This window comes from Parus major, chromosome 10 (genome assembly GCF_001522545.3).
Source record: "Parus major isolate Abel chromosome 10, Parus_major1.1, whole genome shotgun sequence".
NCBI lineage: Eukaryota > Metazoa > Chordata > Aves > Passeriformes > Paridae > Parus > Parus major.
This window is the reverse complement of record NC_031779.1, coordinates 143,132-161,785: the sequence shown is the minus strand read 5'-3', so window position 1 is coordinate 161,785 and position 18,654 is coordinate 143,132. Positions and strand designations below refer to the sequence as shown.

The 18,654-nt window shown below is 55.2% G+C and overlaps 2 protein-coding genes across 7 annotated transcripts in view; one reads left to right on the top strand and one right to left on the bottom strand.

Moving 5' to 3' along the window:
- Nucleotides 1-7,587, top strand: part of ALPK3 (alpha kinase 3) — a 32,855-nt gene extending 25,268 nt beyond the window's left edge. For 2 of the 4 annotated variants that reach the window (XM_033516979.1, XM_033516976.1), the window contains 9 exons: nucleotides 35-1,871; nucleotides 2,758-2,905; nucleotides 3,921-4,048; nucleotides 4,315-4,350; nucleotides 4,467-4,741; nucleotides 5,067-5,155; nucleotides 5,373-5,590; nucleotides 5,769-5,817; nucleotides 5,986-7,587. In XM_033516979.1, coding sequence (XP_033372870.1) covers nucleotides 35-1,871; nucleotides 2,758-2,905; nucleotides 3,921-4,048; nucleotides 4,315-4,350; nucleotides 4,467-4,741; nucleotides 5,067-5,155; nucleotides 5,373-5,590; nucleotides 5,769-5,817; nucleotides 5,986-6,307 — 3,102 coding nt within the window. In that variant the 3' untranslated portion in view covers nucleotides 6,308-7,587. The remainder of the gene's footprint in view (nucleotides 1-34; nucleotides 1,872-2,757; nucleotides 2,906-3,920; nucleotides 4,049-4,314; nucleotides 4,351-4,466; nucleotides 4,742-5,066; nucleotides 5,156-5,372; nucleotides 5,591-5,768; nucleotides 5,818-5,985) is intronic. The other 2 variants (XM_033516977.1, XM_033516978.1) reach the window with 1 other exon arrangement.
- A 269-nt stretch (nucleotides 7,588-7,856) lies between these two features.
- On the bottom strand, nucleotides 7,857-18,076 carry SLC28A2 (solute carrier family 28 member 2). 3 transcript variants are annotated; one of them, XM_015638383.3, is made up of 18 exons: nucleotides 17,859-18,048; nucleotides 16,194-16,323; nucleotides 15,950-16,041; nucleotides 15,524-15,615; nucleotides 14,947-15,136; nucleotides 14,436-14,577; nucleotides 13,579-13,692; nucleotides 13,120-13,197; nucleotides 12,725-12,805; nucleotides 12,309-12,389; nucleotides 12,045-12,170; nucleotides 10,737-10,867; nucleotides 10,361-10,529; nucleotides 9,971-10,168; nucleotides 9,407-9,488; nucleotides 8,801-8,899; nucleotides 8,254-8,316; nucleotides 7,857-8,160 (listed from the first exon to the last, which is right to left on the bottom strand). In XM_015638383.3, exons 2-18 carry the CDS (start codon nucleotides 16,260-16,262, stop codon nucleotides 8,096-8,098), a joined length of 1,872 nt encoding a protein of 623 aa, XP_015493869.1. In that variant the 5' UTR covers nucleotides 16,263-16,323; nucleotides 17,859-18,048; the 3' UTR covers nucleotides 7,857-8,095. The 3 variants fall into 3 exon arrangements, with proteins under 3 accessions (XP_015493869.1, XP_015493867.1, XP_018863418.1); XM_015638381.3 differs by having other exon boundaries at nucleotides 8,254-8,365; nucleotides 17,859-17,937; XM_019007873.2 differs by lacking the exon at nucleotides 7,857-8,160 and having other exon boundaries at nucleotides 8,256-8,342; nucleotides 17,859-18,076.
- Nucleotides 18,077-18,654: the final 578 nt, after the last annotated feature.

The window sequence follows — 18,654 nt, the reverse complement described above, 5'->3', positions numbered from 1 at the left end:
CCCTTCTTTTTTTTTTTTTTTTTTTTTTAATTAGGGTGCAGCAAGAGTTGGACAGTCTCTTGGTGACCTAAAGCATCCAGTGTGTAGTCCAACCAAAGAGACCAGTCAGCAAGACAGTAAGCTAGAGGAGGTCAGGAAAGAGGTGCCTGTTTGCCAGGAAACCAGGGGGGCTGTGAAAAGGATAAACCCTCGGTTTAGGCCTCAGGAGCCACCAAAGCCACCAGCACCTTCTCCAGACCATGTACAGTCTGGAAAGGAGCACCCAACCCCCAGGAAACAGGCAGAAAGACATTCCCGTGCTCTTGAGGACAGAGAGACTCAGCAAGGACTGCTAAATCAAGAGAATAAAAGCCAAGGTGAGGAAGAGTCATTGCTAAAAAAATTGACTCCTCCAGAAGCTGGAGAAGACACTCCTCTTGAACAAATTCCATGTCAGACAGTCAAGGATGGGAAGAGGAAAGAGGCAGGGGCAGAGCTGTCTGGGAGCCATCCTGGTGTGAGGACAGGAGGGAGCGATGCAGCAGAGCCATGTCCTGGGGCTGTGCACAGGCAGGCAGGAGGGACACCTTTGGGCCATCAGAACACCAAAATGACAGCTCCTGCTGCAGTTCCTCTTTCCAAGGAAGAACTGCTTCCTGCTCCTGCAGTGAGGCCATCAGTGGCTCAGGAGGCGGTGCTGGCAGCTACTGGAAGCCCAGGGATAGAGGCTACTGCAGGAGAGGTCCCGTCTGGAGCCCAGCTGCTGCCTCCTGTGAGTGGAGAAACAGAAATCACAGTGACAGATGGATCAGCCCCACAAGAGGTGTTTTCAGCCGTCACGTTAGAGGAGGAGAATGCCAAGCCAGTGCCCATGGGACCTCAGGGGAAGGAGGGAGGACTCCTGACAGCCACAGCTCCATGCCAGGAACCAGTAGCATCTTCAGGGACTTGGGAAGGAGCCTCTGAGGTTCAGCCACAGGCACCGCTGGTCCTTCCCGGCTCAGAGAGATCTCAGGAGATGTCTTTGGAGGAAAAAATGCAGCACAAAAACCTGGTTTCCTCCTTAAAGAACTACCTGCTGCTACTTCTAAAAATGTCAGATAGCAGTAAGGATGCCACAAAAGGGGACACTGACTCTGGGGACAAGGAGCAGACAAATGCAGGGGAAGGCATGATCCCAGAAATAGGCATTGCTGGCCTTAGCCCTCGCACCTCAAGGAAAGTTTTGGAAAAAGTACAAAACAACCAGCTCTTCCAGACAGCAGAGAACTTGCCTCTGACCCCCAGGACATCCAGACGGATCACAGGAATGATTAATGAGGAGTTTGTTACCAGCAAGGAGATGCTGGCTTGCAGGCCTGTACCACCGAAGAGACGCACCTGGGGGGTTCCCGAGGCCGAGGGGCCACCCCCACTCTCAGTGCCTTCCATCGTGGTGGGCAGCATGCCCACAGCAGGAGTGGCTCCTCACCTTTCTGATTTGCCTCCAGTGAGCTCTGAAGAGAGCCCTGCTGACCCTCTGGCAGTGCTACCTTGTGCCACACCAGAAGAGCTTGCTCTGGGGGCCCGGCGCAAAATATACCTGCCAAAACCAAAACAGGTGGGGGTGGAAGAGGAGGCAACCCCAGAGAGCCTGGGGCACACAAGAAGCCCGACTGTTTCACCACGGCAGTCCAGAAAGAATGCATCCCTGTTGCATTCTCCTGCCCTGGCTCCATCCTCTCCCTCAGAGCAGTGCTCTCCAACCCTCATGAGGAAGATGGCCACGTTGGAGGTGCCTAAACTGTACAAGGAGCCTGCAGGTGACACCAGTGGTGATGAAGAGGTCCCTGGATATGCTAAGCCAGAAGCACAGCCAGCAGAGTCCCAGAAAACAAATAACCCATTTAAAGGTGAGGGAAGAGAGGATCCCCATGAAGCACATCCCCATGTTGCCTACAAAGGGAGCCAGTGATAGTCAGCTGGGGCCACATGGGTTTTGTGCATTTGTTTTCAATCAGCATTTCAGTCAGGGTTTTCAGCATCAGCCTTTGGCTGTGTTAAAGCTAAAGGTCTCCCCCAAGACTTCTATCCCAGTGCAGGGAGGGATGAGGAATGCAAGAGGCAGCAGCTCTTACACTGGCTGTGTCCACAGCCTGGGCTTTCCCAGCCCCAGGGATCACAGAATCCTCTTGGTTTTGGTCTCTGTGTTCTGGTCTTCATCAGGGCTGATGCTGGTTTGGGATCCTGAGTTACCTGGTCGAGTGGAAAGTGTTCCTCCTATGGCAAGAGGGTTGGAATGAGATGGTCTTTAAAGTCCCTTTGAACGCAAACTGTGATTTTATGATTTAGTGGGCTTCACAGGGTGCACATTCTTCTTCCACATCTGTGGACAATGCTAATTTGATTCCTCATGGCATCAAATTAAAAAAGGCATCCTGGAGTTGAAGGAACCAGGTGATACTCTAACAGAAATCAGCATTCTTGAAAAGGGTAACCATGATAAATCCCTACTTCAGCAGATGAATGTTTCCTCCAATATTCCATAGTGTTTTTCTGCCTTTCCTCCAGCCAAGCCTCACTGGGTTTTGCAGTGCTGCGCTGTTGAACAAATTTGTACCACTTGCATGCCATCTATTTATCCCAGTGGAGCTCTGAGACCTTCCCTGGGAAGGCAATGTGACACGTGCTGTACGTGTGATACCCAAAGCCCTGAGCAGCAGCTTGGGCATAGGCTGGCCTGTCCTGTGGCCAGCACTCTGTGTCTCACCACCTATCTCTGTGCACCCTGTCCTTTAGCTCCACAGGTGGTCCGTAAGATCAGGGCAGAACAATTTTCTGATGCATCAGGAAACCTGAAACTTTGGTGCCAGTTCTTCAATATATTGAGCGATTCTAAGCTGATGTGGTACAAGGATGAGATCCCCGTCGCTGAAGCCCAAAGGAGGTAACCTGCTGGCTCTGTGGCAATGCAGTCCTTGTTGTCACCTGTCACATCCTGCTCCTTGCCTTGACTGGGGTGAAGGTTTCCCTCTTGCTAAGGCAGCATGGGAAGCTCATGGCACAGTACATTGAGAACTTCATCATATCAGTGCCCACGGATGGCAGGATTGCCCAGATGAGGAATTGCTGCCAAATTTATCTTATTGATTCTCCATCTGGAGTGTCTGCTTTGGGTACCCAAACCTTGGGGAGGGTAGAGAAGGTGTTATGCCCATCACAGAAATCAAGAGCTGGATGTGAACTATGAAACTGGCACCCCAAAGGATCCATGTGAGGGTGGCAGCCTGCTAGCAGTGCTGGAAAAGTCTTCTGTGCAACAACCACTGGGAAAAAGCAGCTCTGGCTGTGCCCTGTCTACCCCTTGGCACTGCCCCTGTGCAGGGAGAGCATATTCAGACAGCTGGGTGGCTGGTTGTAATCCTTTGGGTCTACTGTGGAGAGCAACTTGTTCTCAAGCCCAGAGGATTTGTGTAGGAACATCATCCACATCAGTTAGGATTTGCCTGATGCCATTGGTGCCCCCTGAGCTCCCTTTATAATGAGTCAACAGTAAGTTAGGTGATTCTGGGGCAAAAATTGTCTCCTGGGGCAGATGGGCAGGAGTGGCCATTGCCTTCCAGCAGACCCAGAACAAAGCCTGCTCAGCCAGTGGGTCTCAGGATGAGGGTCCCACCTCTTCCCTCTATGAAGCCCTGACCCAGCCTCATGCAGGGGCAAGTACCTTTATCAGTCTGTAGCCCAATCCTGGCCAGGTTTTGCAGGGCTTGCCTGGAGGATAGGCATCTCTGTTAGGACAAACCACAGGGCAGATTCCTGGTGCCATGACATGGCTGGGCTGCCCTTGGGATGGCTTAGTTTGTAGCCGTCTTCCATTCCCCCAAAGGCAGTGCCTGTCACAGGGCTCCTATGTTGCCCCCACCACCACATGAGAATGTGGCCATGCTCTGTTTTTTTCCCAGTGCTGGTGATGAGGGCCAGGCAGCTTTGGCTGTTGTGCAGGCTTCCCAGAAGGATTGCGGAGTCTATCGGTGTGTGATCAGCAACGAGTATGGCACCAATTCCACAGATTTCCTGCTCAGCCCAGAAGGTGAGAAGCCCTCAGCAGCCTCTCACAGCTTTCTGGGTTTGCTATGGGGTGGTATGGCCAACTGCAGAGAGGGCTTGGTGCCAGGCTGCAGCATTGGCACATTCTGTAACAGCAGCTCTGTGAGGTGTGTGGACTCTGCGTGCCAGCTGATTCCCACCATCCTATCTGCCATCCCTAGTTGTGCAAGTGCACAGGGCAAGGTGGGATCCTGGCAGGATAGGATCCTGGCAGCACCTTGACACCTCTTTGGTTTCTGTCTCCTCTAGTGTTGTCAGGATTTGTCCTGCGGGAAGAGATCGAAGGTAAGGGCCACGTGATGAGCTGTGATCTGCCCCTTGCTGAGTGGGGCAGGCAGCTCTGGGGCAGAAACAGGATGTGCCCATGTTGTCCCTGCCTCACCAGCTCTTCCCCCCACCAGCTGGAGAGGAGATCGAGATGACACCCATGGTGTTTGCCAAGGGTTTGGCTGATGCAGGCTATTGGGGGGATAAGCTCTTCGGGCGTGTGGTGAGCGAGGACATGGAAGTGGGTGCTGGTTTCCTGCGCAAAGCCTGCCGTGCCAGAGCCATTTACGGCCTGGAGCCTGTCTTTGAGTCCGGCCACACCTGTGTCATCAAAGTGCACAATTTCATCGTCTTTGGGACCAAGAATGAGAACAGCCTTATCGAGAAGAACTATGATATCACCATACAGGTGGGCATTGTTGTGGGCCACCATCCACCTTTCTCCCTCCCACCTTCCCCACCTGTGTGTGAGTTGGTCCCCAGACAGCCCCCAGCTCCGTGCCCACTTTTGCTATTTCCTTCCATTTTTGGAATGCTCTGGAGTGGTCTAGCTAGGGGGCTGGATGTGTGCTTGCCATTCTTGGCTTCAGCACTTCGGTCTGAGCAACATGGAGCTGCTCAGGACTTTCCCACCACCCTTTGATCACCAGGACAGGGAAAAAATTGGCAGTGGTCCCAGGGAGGCATTGGTGCAAGATGGGACAGGTTCTTGACTCTTCCTTTTGCACTTCCAGGAATGTAAAGTCCAAAACTCCAGCCGTGAGTACTGCAAGATCTTTGCTGCTGAGGCACGAGCCGTCCCGGATTTTGGAGCAGTGCCTGAGTAAGTGATGTGCTGCAGCTCCACTGGCTTGATGCCCTGGCAGAGCATTGCAGGGGACCTGTGGGTGATGGGGCATCCCAAAGGCAGTGCACTCTACTCCCACAAATGGAAGGGATTTTGGGAGGAAGGCAAAAGCCAGGGTTGCAGACCGTGGTGTGAATCTCCACTTGCAGAGGAGGGAGAGCTCACCACATTGACTTTGTGAACTCCCATGCAGGATAATTCCTCTGTACCTGATTTATCGTCCGGCCAACAACATCCCTTATGCCACAATGGAGGAGGATCTCGGCAGGCCCTGCGAGCAGTACTGTGTCACTGAAAAGGATGGCACTTTGGTGGCACGAGGCACCTCAGAGATTGTGCTCAAATGCTGCACATTCCAGCATTGGGTTTACCAGTGGACAAATGGAAACATCCTTGTGACTGACATGGAAGGTAAAGAGATCTCCTGTGTGGTGCCCATGGCCTGTTGCCACCCTCCAGCCTGGGAAAGGAAGAAAAGCCCCAGGCTTGTCCTCTTGCCTCTTTCTTTCCCCCATGCCCTCTACCCAGGGCAATGACCTGCCCTTGGTGTTGGTGGATGTCCTTCTCTGGTTGTCCTCTTAAATTACAGGAGTGGGCTGGAAGTTGACCAATGTGCGGATCGCTACCAACCTGAAAGGGTGAGTGATTTCCAGCTCTGGAGCAGGGTGGCCCTGGCTGTCCCCAGCTCTGCCACTTACCTGACAAGGGCAATGGTGATAACTGTGGTCAGGCTCCATCCTTGCCTCCCTGCTCTGCTGGAACATCTCCTAGTGCAAAGCAGGAGCTGAGGATAACTCTGTTGGCAGGTACCAGGGGCTGAAGGAGAGCTGCTTCCCCTCGCTGCTGGAGCAGTTCCCGGCTGCTCATAAGTGCAATCATTACTGCAGCATCCTTGGCCTGAAGATGCTGGAGCCAGCCAAGCCCAAGGGCTCCAAGAGTCCCTGCCTGGGCAGGAAGTCTGCCCAGTCCAGCCCCCAGCTCCAGAAGAAGGTGCTGACAAGTCCTCAGGGCACCCGCAAGGCTTCTGTGAGCCCCAAGAGCACCCGGAGAGCTGCAGAAACAGGGGAGGCCCCAACAGCCTGCAAACCCAGGTCAGGAGAGAGCAACAGAGCTGGCTGCCCACAGTAGTCAGAGCTGCTGCAGCTGAGATTCTTGCTCTGGCCCCCAGGCTGGGCCCAGCACGTGACCAGTGCAGGATGGGGAGACCCTGGCAGTGGCCTTCTCCGTGGGGCTCCTGTCTGGCCTGCAGTGCTTGCATTGTGTGGTGTGTGCTAAATGTGAGTGGCTGGGCCAGGGCCGTGGGGGCTCTGAGCCACAGGCCACCTCCCCAGTACCTCTACAGGAGTTGCTGCTGGAGCCTGTGGGGCCCTGTGCCTCTCCACGCTCGGACTCGCTTTCCTCTCTCAACTTTCCATAGGCCTTCCTTAAGGCAGGGGCAGAGCTTCTCCCTTGGGCTTTGCAGGCACCATGTCCTTGCTTGGCTCCCCAGCAAACTAGGAGTCTTGGACACTCTCCTGGCTCCCAGCACCTCATGTCCCTCTGTGTCCCCATAAAGTGACCAGGCCAAGCCTTGCCAGCGCTGTCAAGGATGAGAACCCCACCAGTGCCCAGGCAGTCCCCTGTGCCCTGGCAAACCCTTTTTCCTGCAGAGGGTTCTAGCAGTCGCTTCAGGGCTCCTCTGCTATGGTGTGGGGCTCTGGGGTGTTGGCTGCTTCCAGGGCGGGGTGTTTGCACTGGTACCAGCAGCTGCATAGGGATGGGGTTTTGCACCCCTGCTTCCTGTTTCCTGGGGAAGTCTCCCACCCCGTTGCTGGGTGGCTGCTGAGGGCATGCTGCTCTGGATGGGGGCCAGTGCTAGGGTAAGCTACCTAGATGCTCTACCTCACATGGGATACCTGGGAGCAGGACAAAGGGGTGACTATCAGGCTCTGTCTAGGCACATGGGGGTGTCTGGCCCACAGGACTCCCTGCTCCTTGCCCCCATGCTGTACATAGACCCTGTATGCCCTACCCCACAGCACGATCTGGTGCTCAGCATCACCCCTGCTTGGCACGTGCTGAACTTCAGCAACAGTTGGCAGTACCCACTCCAAATCCTGCTTCCCCTGGCTTGAGGCAGTGATGGACAGGCACAGGAGCCATCTGCTCCATCACCCTGCAGAGCATCCCCTTCCTCAGGGTGTTGCAGGAGGGTGCTGGGTGCCAGTGACACCACCCTGCAGGGTGGTGTCCCAAGCAGTGGCTCAGTGCAGCCTGATGGAGAGGAGAGGCCAGGATGGGAGCCTGGCATGCTCTGGGCTCCTGATCCTTTGTCACTGGGTAACTGTACAATTTCGATGTACATAACATGGCTGCGTTGGCAACTGGGTGCTCTCGAGTGCAATAAAGAGAGAAGGACTGGCCTGTTCCCTGGCACTGTGATTCATCTGGGAGAGGTGCACCCAAGCACAGTGGGATGCTTTGGTGTCATGTTTGGGGGAAGGAAACATCTTCAAGCACTGGCTTTACCCCAAACATGTGCCATGGGAGAAAAGAGGGGGGCTGGGGCCAGAGTCTAAGGCTGGCAGCAGCCAGGGGCTCAGCTTGCAAGGGTTGCAGTGGGCATGGGGCTGGGCAGCCCCAGCAAAGGATTTCTTGCTGTGTGGGACAGCCATAGTCAGGGGTCTGAGGGCAAGTATACAAGGGTTGCCATCATTTATTTGGGAGCTGCTCCCTTGCGTCCCCTGGGCCAGCAGCTAAGGCTGCAGGTTGCAAGGTGCACGCAGCTGTTCGTCAGCACGGGAGTGGAGACCAAATGCTCAGGTTTCTCTTGGGGTTTTTTCTACCTCTGGGGATAGGCCTTGTCGTTCCCCCAGTTCTAGATTGTCCCTGCACAGGACGTGTGGTTGTAGTACACACAGCACTCTCCGAGCCAGATCACGCTCTCTGCCTGCTCATCCCAGGATCCCGTGAAGGAGAGAGTCCCATTCTGGAGCACTGAGCTGGAAGGGGAGACACAGGGTCAGGATGAGCTGCTGCCCCACCACCTGGGTCCTTGGGCAGGGCCAGATGGCTCCAGGGCCCTTCACACCCACCTGGCAAAGAGCTGCTTACAGCAGGTGTACATAGTGTAGCTGGTCGAGCTGAAGTTGGTGGTGCTGAAGAACATTGCGCAGTCACCCACCTGTGTTGGCACATGGAGGAGACCTGGGGGACAAGGTCTCCTATTGGGACTTTAAAGGGACCGTGGATTCAAATTCCATACCCCAAGAAAGCTGTGAGTCCTGTACCCTATGCCTGCTCACAAGTCCCACACCCTGACTCTACTTGCTTGCAAGTCCTGTAGCTGGGACTGTGCAGGTCCCATGAGCCATCCCACCTCACCCCGCCCAAGACTTCAAGGAGCTCCTTGCAGTACTCCAAAAGTTACCCTTGAAATGATCCAGCCCCAGAAGGGCCCCAGGAGTGCTGTTGGGCTTGGGCTGCCCTTGGCAGAGCCATGAGGGGAGAGCAGGGTTTGAAGGCTCTGGCAGAGCCACAGGCCAGCCACCTCCATCCCTGAATGCTGCATTTCACACTTCAGCCCTGTGCCTGCCCCTCCCTGGGTCTGTCTGGCCCTGCTGGCAGTGGACAGAGACCTACCTGCCAGGCAGGCATTGAGCATGGAAACGCAGATGCCAGTGAGCAGGGCCCGTAGCACCACGGAGGCAAAGTCACCCTTGCGCTGGGGCACCATGGAAGCTGTGGGGGAAAAACAGACACTGGGCTGAGCCAGGTCCTTGCTCTGGATCTGCACAGGTTGGGGGACAGATAGGGACATGTCCTCAGTCCTGAGCTGGCTCTGCCACATCGTGCCCTGCCCGCCCCAACTCCTGCTGTCTGGAGGATGTAGTGATCCCAGCCAGCGCCCAGTGTGCTGTCTGCCCATCCTGGCAGAGCACTGTGCCCACCCTGCACCTGTAGGTGATCCACCAGAGCCCTGAGCACTCCCAGCACTGGAGTCTCTCTGCTCTTTCCCCTGTGGCTGGGTGATACCTAGGCTTGAGGGGACACGCATGTGCTCTTGCCCATGGGTGCAGTGCAAAATCATCCTGGTCACCTCATGCAAATCCTGTTTCTTATATGGCAGACACCAAACATGGAGCTTTGAGGGCAGCAAATTCCTCCTGTCTCAGCTGAGCTCTTGCTCCCTGGCCCACAACCCCACTCCCTGAGCACCCAGGCACTCAGGACATAGGTCACACTTACTCAGGCCTCCCAGAGTGATGCCAATGGAGCTGAGGTTGGCGAATCCACAGAGGGCAAAGGTGGTGATGCTCTCAGCTCGCTCCTGGAGGGCACAGCAGCAGGGGATGGTCACCTCTGCCCAGGAACAGCCCCAGGGCACCCAGAGCTTAGCCCCACATTGGAGCTCCCAGACAGACACGACGGAGACAAGTTCCCCACCCCGACCCCTTCTCCATCAGCTGTTTTTGGGAGCAAGGATGAAAGCTCTCCCTGGAAGAGGCTGGGTTAGGGTTAGGACTAACCTAAGGCCCTATAGCACCCAGGAGCATCTGTCCCACCAAGGAGCAGGATAAATGGGAAAGGGCTTCATTGACTCCTTTATCCCACACCCAGACATTAGTAAACATCCAAGTCTTGCTGGACATAGGTGCCCTCCCACTCCCAGCACCATCATCCTGGTTCAATGATCTTAGAGGGCTTTTCCAAACTAAATGGTTCTATGATTCTCTGCCTGCCCACCACCCTAGCCTAGGCAGGTCCCATGCCCCATTCCAGCTGGCTCTGTCCCTGCCCTGTGCCCCTCACAGATATCCACTGCTTCCGGTTCCCATCCCACTCCTCCAGGCCCATCAGACGGTTCTTCTTGTATTTGGCCAGCTGCTGGTACGCCACAAACTCATTCAGGAAGATCTTGATCCCCAGGAGTTCAGCCACCAGCGGTGAGTCTGCCCAGTCTGCCCCCATGAGAAAGGCCACAGGCATGAGGACGTAGGAGCAGATCACCTGGGAAAAGCATCCCAGAAGGGAACAACTCAGAGCTGACCTGCACAGCCTCCGGATTGGATGTCCGCTGCCAGCGTTTGCCAAAAACCCAGCAAGGGTCTCAGCAGCCCACTGAGGCAGTGGGAAAAAGTGGGAATGGGTGGGGGATGCAGGATCTGGCAGCTAAAACCATGGGTCTGCTCTTGGGCATACCTGGAAAGTCAGACCCTCAATGTCTACCATCTCCCCGAACCAGCGGAGGGCAGCGTTGATGAACTCCAGCACGGCCAAGAAGGCTATGAGGTTGGCTGCGATGTTGGCAACGAGCCCCACAGAGGTGGCAGCCCCGTTGCTAGCAGCTTCCAAGATGTTCTGCTCTTCCCTGCATGGAAAAAGACCCCAATGTAGTCATCTAGCTGGGCATCCCCCATGCCAGGTCAGCACTCACTCTGTGAAGGTGTGGTCACCACAGGCTCTCCCAACCTCAGGCAGCCGCAGTGTCCGCTTGCACCCCAAAGTGTCCCCACGGCCTCCCTGCAACAGAAGGACACGTGCAGCCCCACTCCACTGCCCCTCTCCTCACACTCACCCACTGGAGAGGCGGATGCTTGCTTTGCCCTTGAACTTGGACTCCTCCACTTCAGGGTAGACGAGTTTGGCCATGGCGAGGGCACAGGGTGCAGCCATTACAGAAGCTGCGATCAGTGATGCTGCATCAATCTGCAATGTGCAGACAGAGGCATAGGCACCTCTGTGCAGGGCTGTGCCCCATGGCCTGCCACCCCCGGGCATCCCAGCACGTGCCTGGCATCAGCCAGTGACACGCAGAGCACTTTAGGCTCTCCACTTGCTCAAGGTGGGAAAATTGGCTGGTCTTCCCATCTAAGCAGCCGTGGACGTGGGGCAGCTTGCCTGAATGGAGGCGATTGCTGGAGCTGCAGCGATTGTAGCCTTGGTGATGTTAATCTCTCCTGCTGTTTGACTTAATAATGGTTCTTATTCCTTCCTTGTCCCTTTTTACCAGTATCAGAGCAATAGGTTGAGTAACACTGTTAACTTCTACCTGTTGATGAAGGGCCAAGCTCCCAGCCTCACCCCTCCCCTGGCAACTTCTCATTTCTCTGACCTTCCACCTTTGGTTCCCCATTTAAGGAGACTAATTAATGTTTAAATAGCAGGAGTTCAGGCAAAAGGTTAAGGGGAAGGTTTATTCAGAGCACTGATGAACTGGAGAGGACATCCCTGGGGGCTTGGTGCCAGAAGTGCCCAGGCAATGCTGGAGGAGCAAGGGATTGTTCCGTTGGGAGAAAAGAGGGAGGGGGGGTGGGTATTGCTGTTTCTATTTAAAAGGGGGTTGGAAGGGAGGCACTGCTCCGTGACAGCCAGTGAAAAGGTGAGAATTACAGGCAGTTTCAGTTGGATATAAGGAAAAATTGTTTCCTGTGTGTGAGGTACCTGTGGGGGAAACCAGAGAGGTTGGGGGGATCTCCATCCATGGGATGTTCACCACCAACCTGGACAAGGCCCTGGCCATGCCCTCAGTTGCCATAAGCTCAGTTGGCAGGAGGGTGGATCAGAGACCCCTCCACAGGGTCTTTCCAGGCTATATTATCCATGATTCTGTGTGATTTTCCCTGCTCGCTGTGCAGGGACACATGGTAAGGATCCCATAGCACTGTCTTCTACCTGGCACAGCTCTACAGGCCAGCAAAGGTGGGGCTGGATTGAGGTGTCTTTGGGACAAGGCGAGTCTGGACACCCTGCTCTCATCCTGCTTATGAAAGGGGACCATGAGGCACCTGCTGGGGGTCTTCTCTTATCCTCAAGTCCAGGGCGGTTCTTGCATTTCAGTACCCTGTAGCAGGGAGCATGTGGATCCAACTGCTCATGCACTCACCCCAAAGGATATGTAGGCACCCATCACGCTGCCTGCGATGGTGGAAAAGCCACCGGTCATCACAGCATGGATTTCTGACAGGGTCATGTCTGGGAGGTATGGGCGGATGAGCAGCGGGGCTTCAGTCTGTGGAAGAGAAAATGCTGCTGTCCTTGGGATGAGGCCATACAGGGCCACAGGTCTTATGGGGAGGGAGAGGCCCTTTCTCCAGGGCAGGCTCAGCTGCAAGCACTAAGGAGCTGGATCTGCTGCCCAGGACCTTACCTGTCCCACAAAAATGTTTCCTGCCACACTGAGAGTCTCAGTGGGAGTGGTGCCCATTGAGACTTGAAGCAGCCAGGAGATCTGGGGAAAGACAAGGCCACTGTGTTGACAGAGGCTCCTGGCACACTGCCACCATGCCCATGAAGCCAGGCACTGTTTGGCCCCTGCGTGCAGGTGATCCTGGGAAGCACCCCCAGACCAGGTGAAAACATCAGCTCTAGGGTTCAGTTTTTACAGCTTTGAGGATATGCTAGATAGATGCGGCTTGTGTCTATTCTTTTAAGCAGAACAAATCACCCCAAATTAGTACCAGAACAATTTTCCTGGGACATCTCTCAGCTGACTGTAGCAGACAGAGTTCCCAACAGGTTCTTCTCCTTTCAAATGCCATCCCAGATCTAGGAGCAAGGCCCTACCTTGAGAATAAGCCACTGCATGACACCGAGGTAGTAGAGGATGGACATCACACAGCTGAAGAAAACAATGATGGGCAGGGTCTGCAGGCAAGGCACAGGGTTAAAGGAGAGCTGAGCCACACATCCAGGCCAGCACAGTGTGCTACTTCACAGGCAGCCCACACTACTGGGCCGCCACAATACATGTCCAGGCTGGCAGGAGAGACAGGGACCAGTGCAAATCCTCCTTGGCACTGAGGAAGTCCCCAAGTGTATACACAGCTCAGGGAGATCCATCTCTGAGATGCCTGAGCTCTACCGCAGCAGATCTGGCTGCATTGAGCTCTGTGCTCTCCAGGGCCCAGCAAAGAGGCAGACCAGAAGAAAACCTCCCCATGCCCCATTCCTTGGCTGACCTGGAAGGCAAAGACTTCTTGAATGAGTGTGTTCCCAAAGACAAAGCTGGAGCCAGCTGTGGTGTAGCCCAGGAAGTACTGCAAGGGAAGAAGTTACATAGGTAGGACAGAGATCTCCATCAGGTCCTTCCCCAATATCTCATTCTGCCTAGTGAGGGGCTGTGCCCCCAGTCCCACAGCTCACTTCACTGCACACCAGAGGATGACCCTCTGAGACCTAAGATGGAAATACTGATAGGCTGTCCCAAAGCCACAGGGCTCTGCTACAACTGGGAAGGGAGAGCACACTAAGGGCTCTGGGCTGCTGCAGAAAACCAGGGAAGAGCTGGCTTCCCTCCTGTCCCGAACAAAAGTGTTTGTGAGCATGCAATCCCTGCCATTTCTCCTCCCCATGCCACCCTCTGCTTTTCCTGTTAATCTCAGGGTACAAGCACAGGATGGGATGAGTAGATGCAGTACCTGGATCTGGTCTCCCAGCCATTGGAAAGCTTGGGTGCCGGGAGTTGTTCGGAGGACAAAGAGTCCGAGTAAGAACTCCAAACCAAGGCCCCAGAAAACGGCTCTCCAGGACACCTGGGGACAAAAAGCAGAACAGGAGCTGAAATGTTTTCAGGGCCTGCAGGCTTCCCCCTCTGGTTTCCAGCTGCTGCAACAGCAGGACATGACAAACACCACACACTGCCATGGGGTGAAGATCATGGGGAGATCGATAAAGTGTCACAGAAACAAACAAATGTAGGTTGGTGACAGAGCCAGAAATGAGTTGGTGAGACTCTGGAACTGGCTGGAACATAACGTGCTAGGCTGACCCGGAATACAAGCACAAAGACCTTATGAAGATTGGTAGCACAGACCTGCTAGACTGAAACCATCTGTTCAGTTATCCTTTGGAGAAGCAGGATGGAGGGACTGCCCAAAGCATTGCAGCAGTTTGGGCTGGAAGCCACCAGAACTTCAATCACTTCTGACCAAGGCTCCCAAGGCACCTGAAGCCCAGGCGTGGGTCTGGTGCTGGGTTTCAGGGTCTGACCCGCTATGAGGGACATGGCAGAAAACGGGACAGAGGCAATGCAGGGGAGCCCTGGGTTGGGAAGTGGGAAGGAGAGCAATGTGAAGAAGAGCAGTGAGGTGGCTTTGGGGTCTATCCACCCAACCAGTTCAGTTCCCCAGACTGTGCCCAGCTCTCCCCAGCTCTGCTGGGCTTCTGCTTCCTCCAGAGAAGGGGATGCCAGTGGAAACAAAGTGTTTGTTCTCCAGTGCTGGGTGGCCACCTCCTGTGAGGGAACTGATTGTCAAGTCACACCTTAAAGACGTACCGCACCATGGTGCTTGGAGAAGGCAAACAGGAACAGCACCAAAAAGCAGAAGCCGCCTAATGAAATGAGCTGCTCTGGGTTTCTGCCAGTGTCCAAAGCCAGCCACACAATCAGGCCTGCCAGGAGGGCCACCCACAGGAGCCTGCAGAGAAAACCCCAGACTGTCAGCAAGATGGTGTCCCCATAGGGAGAGAAGAACATGAAGGCAGAAGCCGATTGTGATGGAATTGCCACTGTAAGGTCCAGGTATCTGAAGAAACCCAGTGCTCAGGCACAAGTGAGTGTTGTGAACAGCCATCATGCTACTGAGGCAGAGCAGCAAGAAGGCTGCAATGGCTTCAAAGCAATGGCTTTTAAGTGGTTCCCAGGCTGGGCCCTGCTCACCATTTGTGAAGTGCCAGCATGGCACTAGAGCACATGCCTGATGCCATCAGCTGTGGTTGTGCTGGCAGAGCCATGGGAGGGAACCCAGGTGCTGGGAGGGATCTGGCCCTGCCTTCTCCTGACTCACCATTTCAGCCATGGCCAGGACTTTTGGAAGCACTTCCCAACAGGGCGGAGGAGCAGCAGAACCTTTCCCCCACAGTGCTTCTTGAAGATGTCCCAGCAGATGAAGAAGGCAACCACAGCAGTCATGACCACCAAAGCAAGGGCTCGTTGGAAGCTGAGGTAACAGGCCGCAATGAAGTAGCACAGGTAGGCTGGAGAAGGCACATTGGGAGTCAGAAACATCAAGGCTGCAGGATCACGGGTTCATAACTCACCAGGGCCAACCACAAGGTTCATTTCCTCCCAATGTCCTTCCCTGGTCACCCTTGAGGATCCCATCTTTGCATGAGGAGTCCTTAAGAGCACCACCCCAGCAGGGAGCAGAAGGGGCACAGTAAACCCTTTGGGCTGGTAGAGAAAGGGCAGGGGGACAGTGAGGTGAAGATAGAATTGGGTAGCAGTAGTGGGGTGATGAGGGGGCAGCAAAGCTGCTGGGGGTGGATACAACCTCCACACACTTGACAGTGTTCAATAAGTTTAGTCTGGAGGCACAGCCAGCCAAAGGGGTGACAGAAAGTTCAGTGACAGGAAGTTCTCACCTACTCCAAGGAGCCCCAGGACAACTCTTCTCAAGATCTTGGCATGAGCCTTGCAGAAATGCTTTGCCTTTGATACCGGCTGCAGAGCCTTCCTGTGGAGAGTCACATGCAAGAAACATGAGAGACACAGAAGATGGACACAAAAGATCAGCCGAAGCCAAACCACCCCAACTGCAGCCAAGCCACCAGAGCCAAGCCATGACCATGACCTCCAGCAACAGGAGGTGGTGCAGATGGGCCATGGTGAGAAACCCCAGCACGCTCGCCATCAGCTGCTATGGGGACAGAGACCTGCTAGTGGCACCCTACAAGGCCACATGGAGCCAATCAGACACTGCTCCCTGTGTGTGCTCAATACCACCCTACTCTGCTCCCAAATCAGGTTTGTTTCTGGCAGAGCTCATATATCTGTGCAGATTATCCCACCTGCAGTAGGAGGAGAATCTCCCTTTTCCTTCTCTTCTCTCCTCTTGGTTCTCACTGCATGGAGCACCACCTTCATCATGTCTCTTCTCTCCCTGGAAAACATTTTTAACTGGAGTGGGAAGGGAAGGGGAAGGGGAAAGAGAAGGAGAAGGGGAAGGAGAAGGAGAAGGAGAAGGAGAAGGAGAAGGAGAAGGAGAAGGAGAAGGAGAAGGAGAAGGAGAAGGAGAAGGGGAAGGGAACTTACCTCAAAGCTGAAAACTGGGTTATCTGTGCCCTTCTCAAGGCTGTCCAGGGTTATCTGGTTTCCTTCCATCTCCAGAAGTTCCTTTGCTTTAGTGCATATGGGAAACGCCACTGGGATGGCCCAATGCTGGCTGGGGAGAGAAAGATGGAATCACCTCTAGGAAGCTCAAAGCTGCTTTTCAGTTTTGGGTTTCTGAGAGGATAACGCACTTCGCAGTGAGTATTCAGAGCAGGTCCTGCCCTAGCACATCAAGGCACCATCCTATGGGGTCCTCAGACCATGGTCCTGGTGTGCTGAATTCCTTCTCCTGTAATGCTGGAGAAGTCTTTACTCTGCCCTGCTTCCAAGGAATTATAGGAGAGGACTATATGCAGGAGGGAGTGCTGGTACTCCTCCTCCAAGTAGGTGACAGTGTCCACCAGTCTCTGTGAGCCCCTTTGCAAGAAGGTTTTTTCAAAAAGTATCCTTCCTCATCAAAAGGTCTTGGTACAACCAAGTAAGATGAGGAAGAAGGTTCTTTCATGCTGATAATTAACACAGTGAAGGAACAAGGGGTAGGAATGACAGGTAGTTTGCATAGGGACTGGTCCTAGAGGAGAATCATACTGGGAGAACTGGTCCAGCAAACCCAGAAGAACCAGTGTCATGCCAGGGCATAACCTGGAGCATCATCTCATTTGGACACCCTCCCAGTTCCTCTGCCTGGAGGAAGATGAGGGGAGAGCAGAGAGTCACAGGCAAGGCGGTGATCAACTGTAGAAGTACTTTTGTTCGAGGACAGAGGCGATAAGACGTCTTTGCTTTGAGGAGAATTGTAGAGGTCCATGCAGAGAAGATTTTACAGGGTCACTGCCAGTTTCTCACAGAGTCCACTGAAGGGAAAGACTCAGCCCCAAATGCAACAGGTGAAGGGGGGGAGTTTTGGAGAACATCCCCCTCATTCATGGCAGCTAGAGGTGATGTAGCCAGGGCTCCACAGGCCAGCAGAGCCACCATGGGGAACCACTGGGGCATGCTGGTCCCCATGTGTCCCTGGGTTCCTGGCTCCTCAGCAGCAGGGCAGGACCCAGGGCCGTGGTGGGAACCCACACCTGCCTCCAACATCACTGGTGCTCCTGGTGCTCAGGGCTGTCTCTCTAGGACCCTGGCAGAGATCAGGAGGAACCCCCTCTCCAAGTCCACCACCAGTTCATGGACACTCCCCAGTACCCATCTGGTCTCCGTGACCCCTCCAGGATCTCACGGAGTTTTAGGACTACCCCGAGTTCCTGGCTGTGCCCCCATCTCATGTTGTCTCCCAGGACCCCCTGGCTGATGCCACCTCCTTGTCCCCCACCCCACCAGCTCCAAAATCTCTCGATTTGGTGCAGTCTGCTTGGCTGCCGTCCCTTCAAGAGCGGGACCACAGGGACAGGCAGATGAGGGAGGGAGCAGTGAGGTGCCCCCAACACCCCCCGTGTACCTGTGTCCCCACACACTCCTGTTTCTTGTGTGCCCCGCAGCCTCTGGAGCAGTGTGGCCACGGGACCCTGTCCCTGTGTCCTTGCACCCCACACTCTCAGCCTCGGTGGCCTCATCCCCCGCGTCCTCACACCCCCGGTGGCCTCGTGCCCTCCCTGTCCCCGCGGCTCCCCCGCCCTGGCACCGCCGTCCCCCCGCACTCACCGCCAGCCCCGCCGGCCCCGCAGCTGCCGGTCCCGTGCCCCGGTTACCCATTAACAGCTCGGTCCAAAGAGCTGGGCTGGGCACTGCGGCGCCGGGGCTCCTCCCGGGGCTCACACCCGGGCGCCCGGGAGGTGCGGGGGGGCCCCGCGGCGCGGCCGTGCAGGGTACGGTGCTAGCCAAAGGAAGGTCAGCCAGGACCGGTTAGGAGACTTTCCCGAAGGCAAAACGAGCCTTGAGGAGAGATACTGAAAGTAGAAATCAAACTTTTACCCCACATCAGGAAATGCTTCCCAAAGAAAACCAGAGTGGAGCACACGTGGCCTCCAAAGCTCCAGTGGCGTGAAGCCATGTCCCCTGGTCCCTGAGAAGGACAGGGTGGAAGCCAACAAAAACGTGCCCTCGCACTGTGTTCGAGAAAGCACCTTTACACGCGGGATGATGGGAATCACACCCCCAGGTTCGGGCACTCCACTGGTACCTCTCGCTCTTTGTTTGCACAGGGAGCGGTGAAGTTACGTGGCTCCAAGGGTGGCAAAGCGGGGTTGGCAGGAATTAGTTCAGACATTGGTGATTAATGATACCACGGGACACTCGGGGCACCCACATGCCACACGCTGCCCGTAAACAAACCGCTCTCCGTGCCAGCTCCCCGCCTTCTCCCTGTGGTTCCGGCCAATCCCGCCGCTAAAGCTGGCCCGGGTTGGCGACGGGCGGGGACGCGATGGCGCGGGTCACAACGCGGGTGACAAAGTGGGGAGCCGCGAGAGCCGTGGATGCGACGCTGGTTGACCCTCCA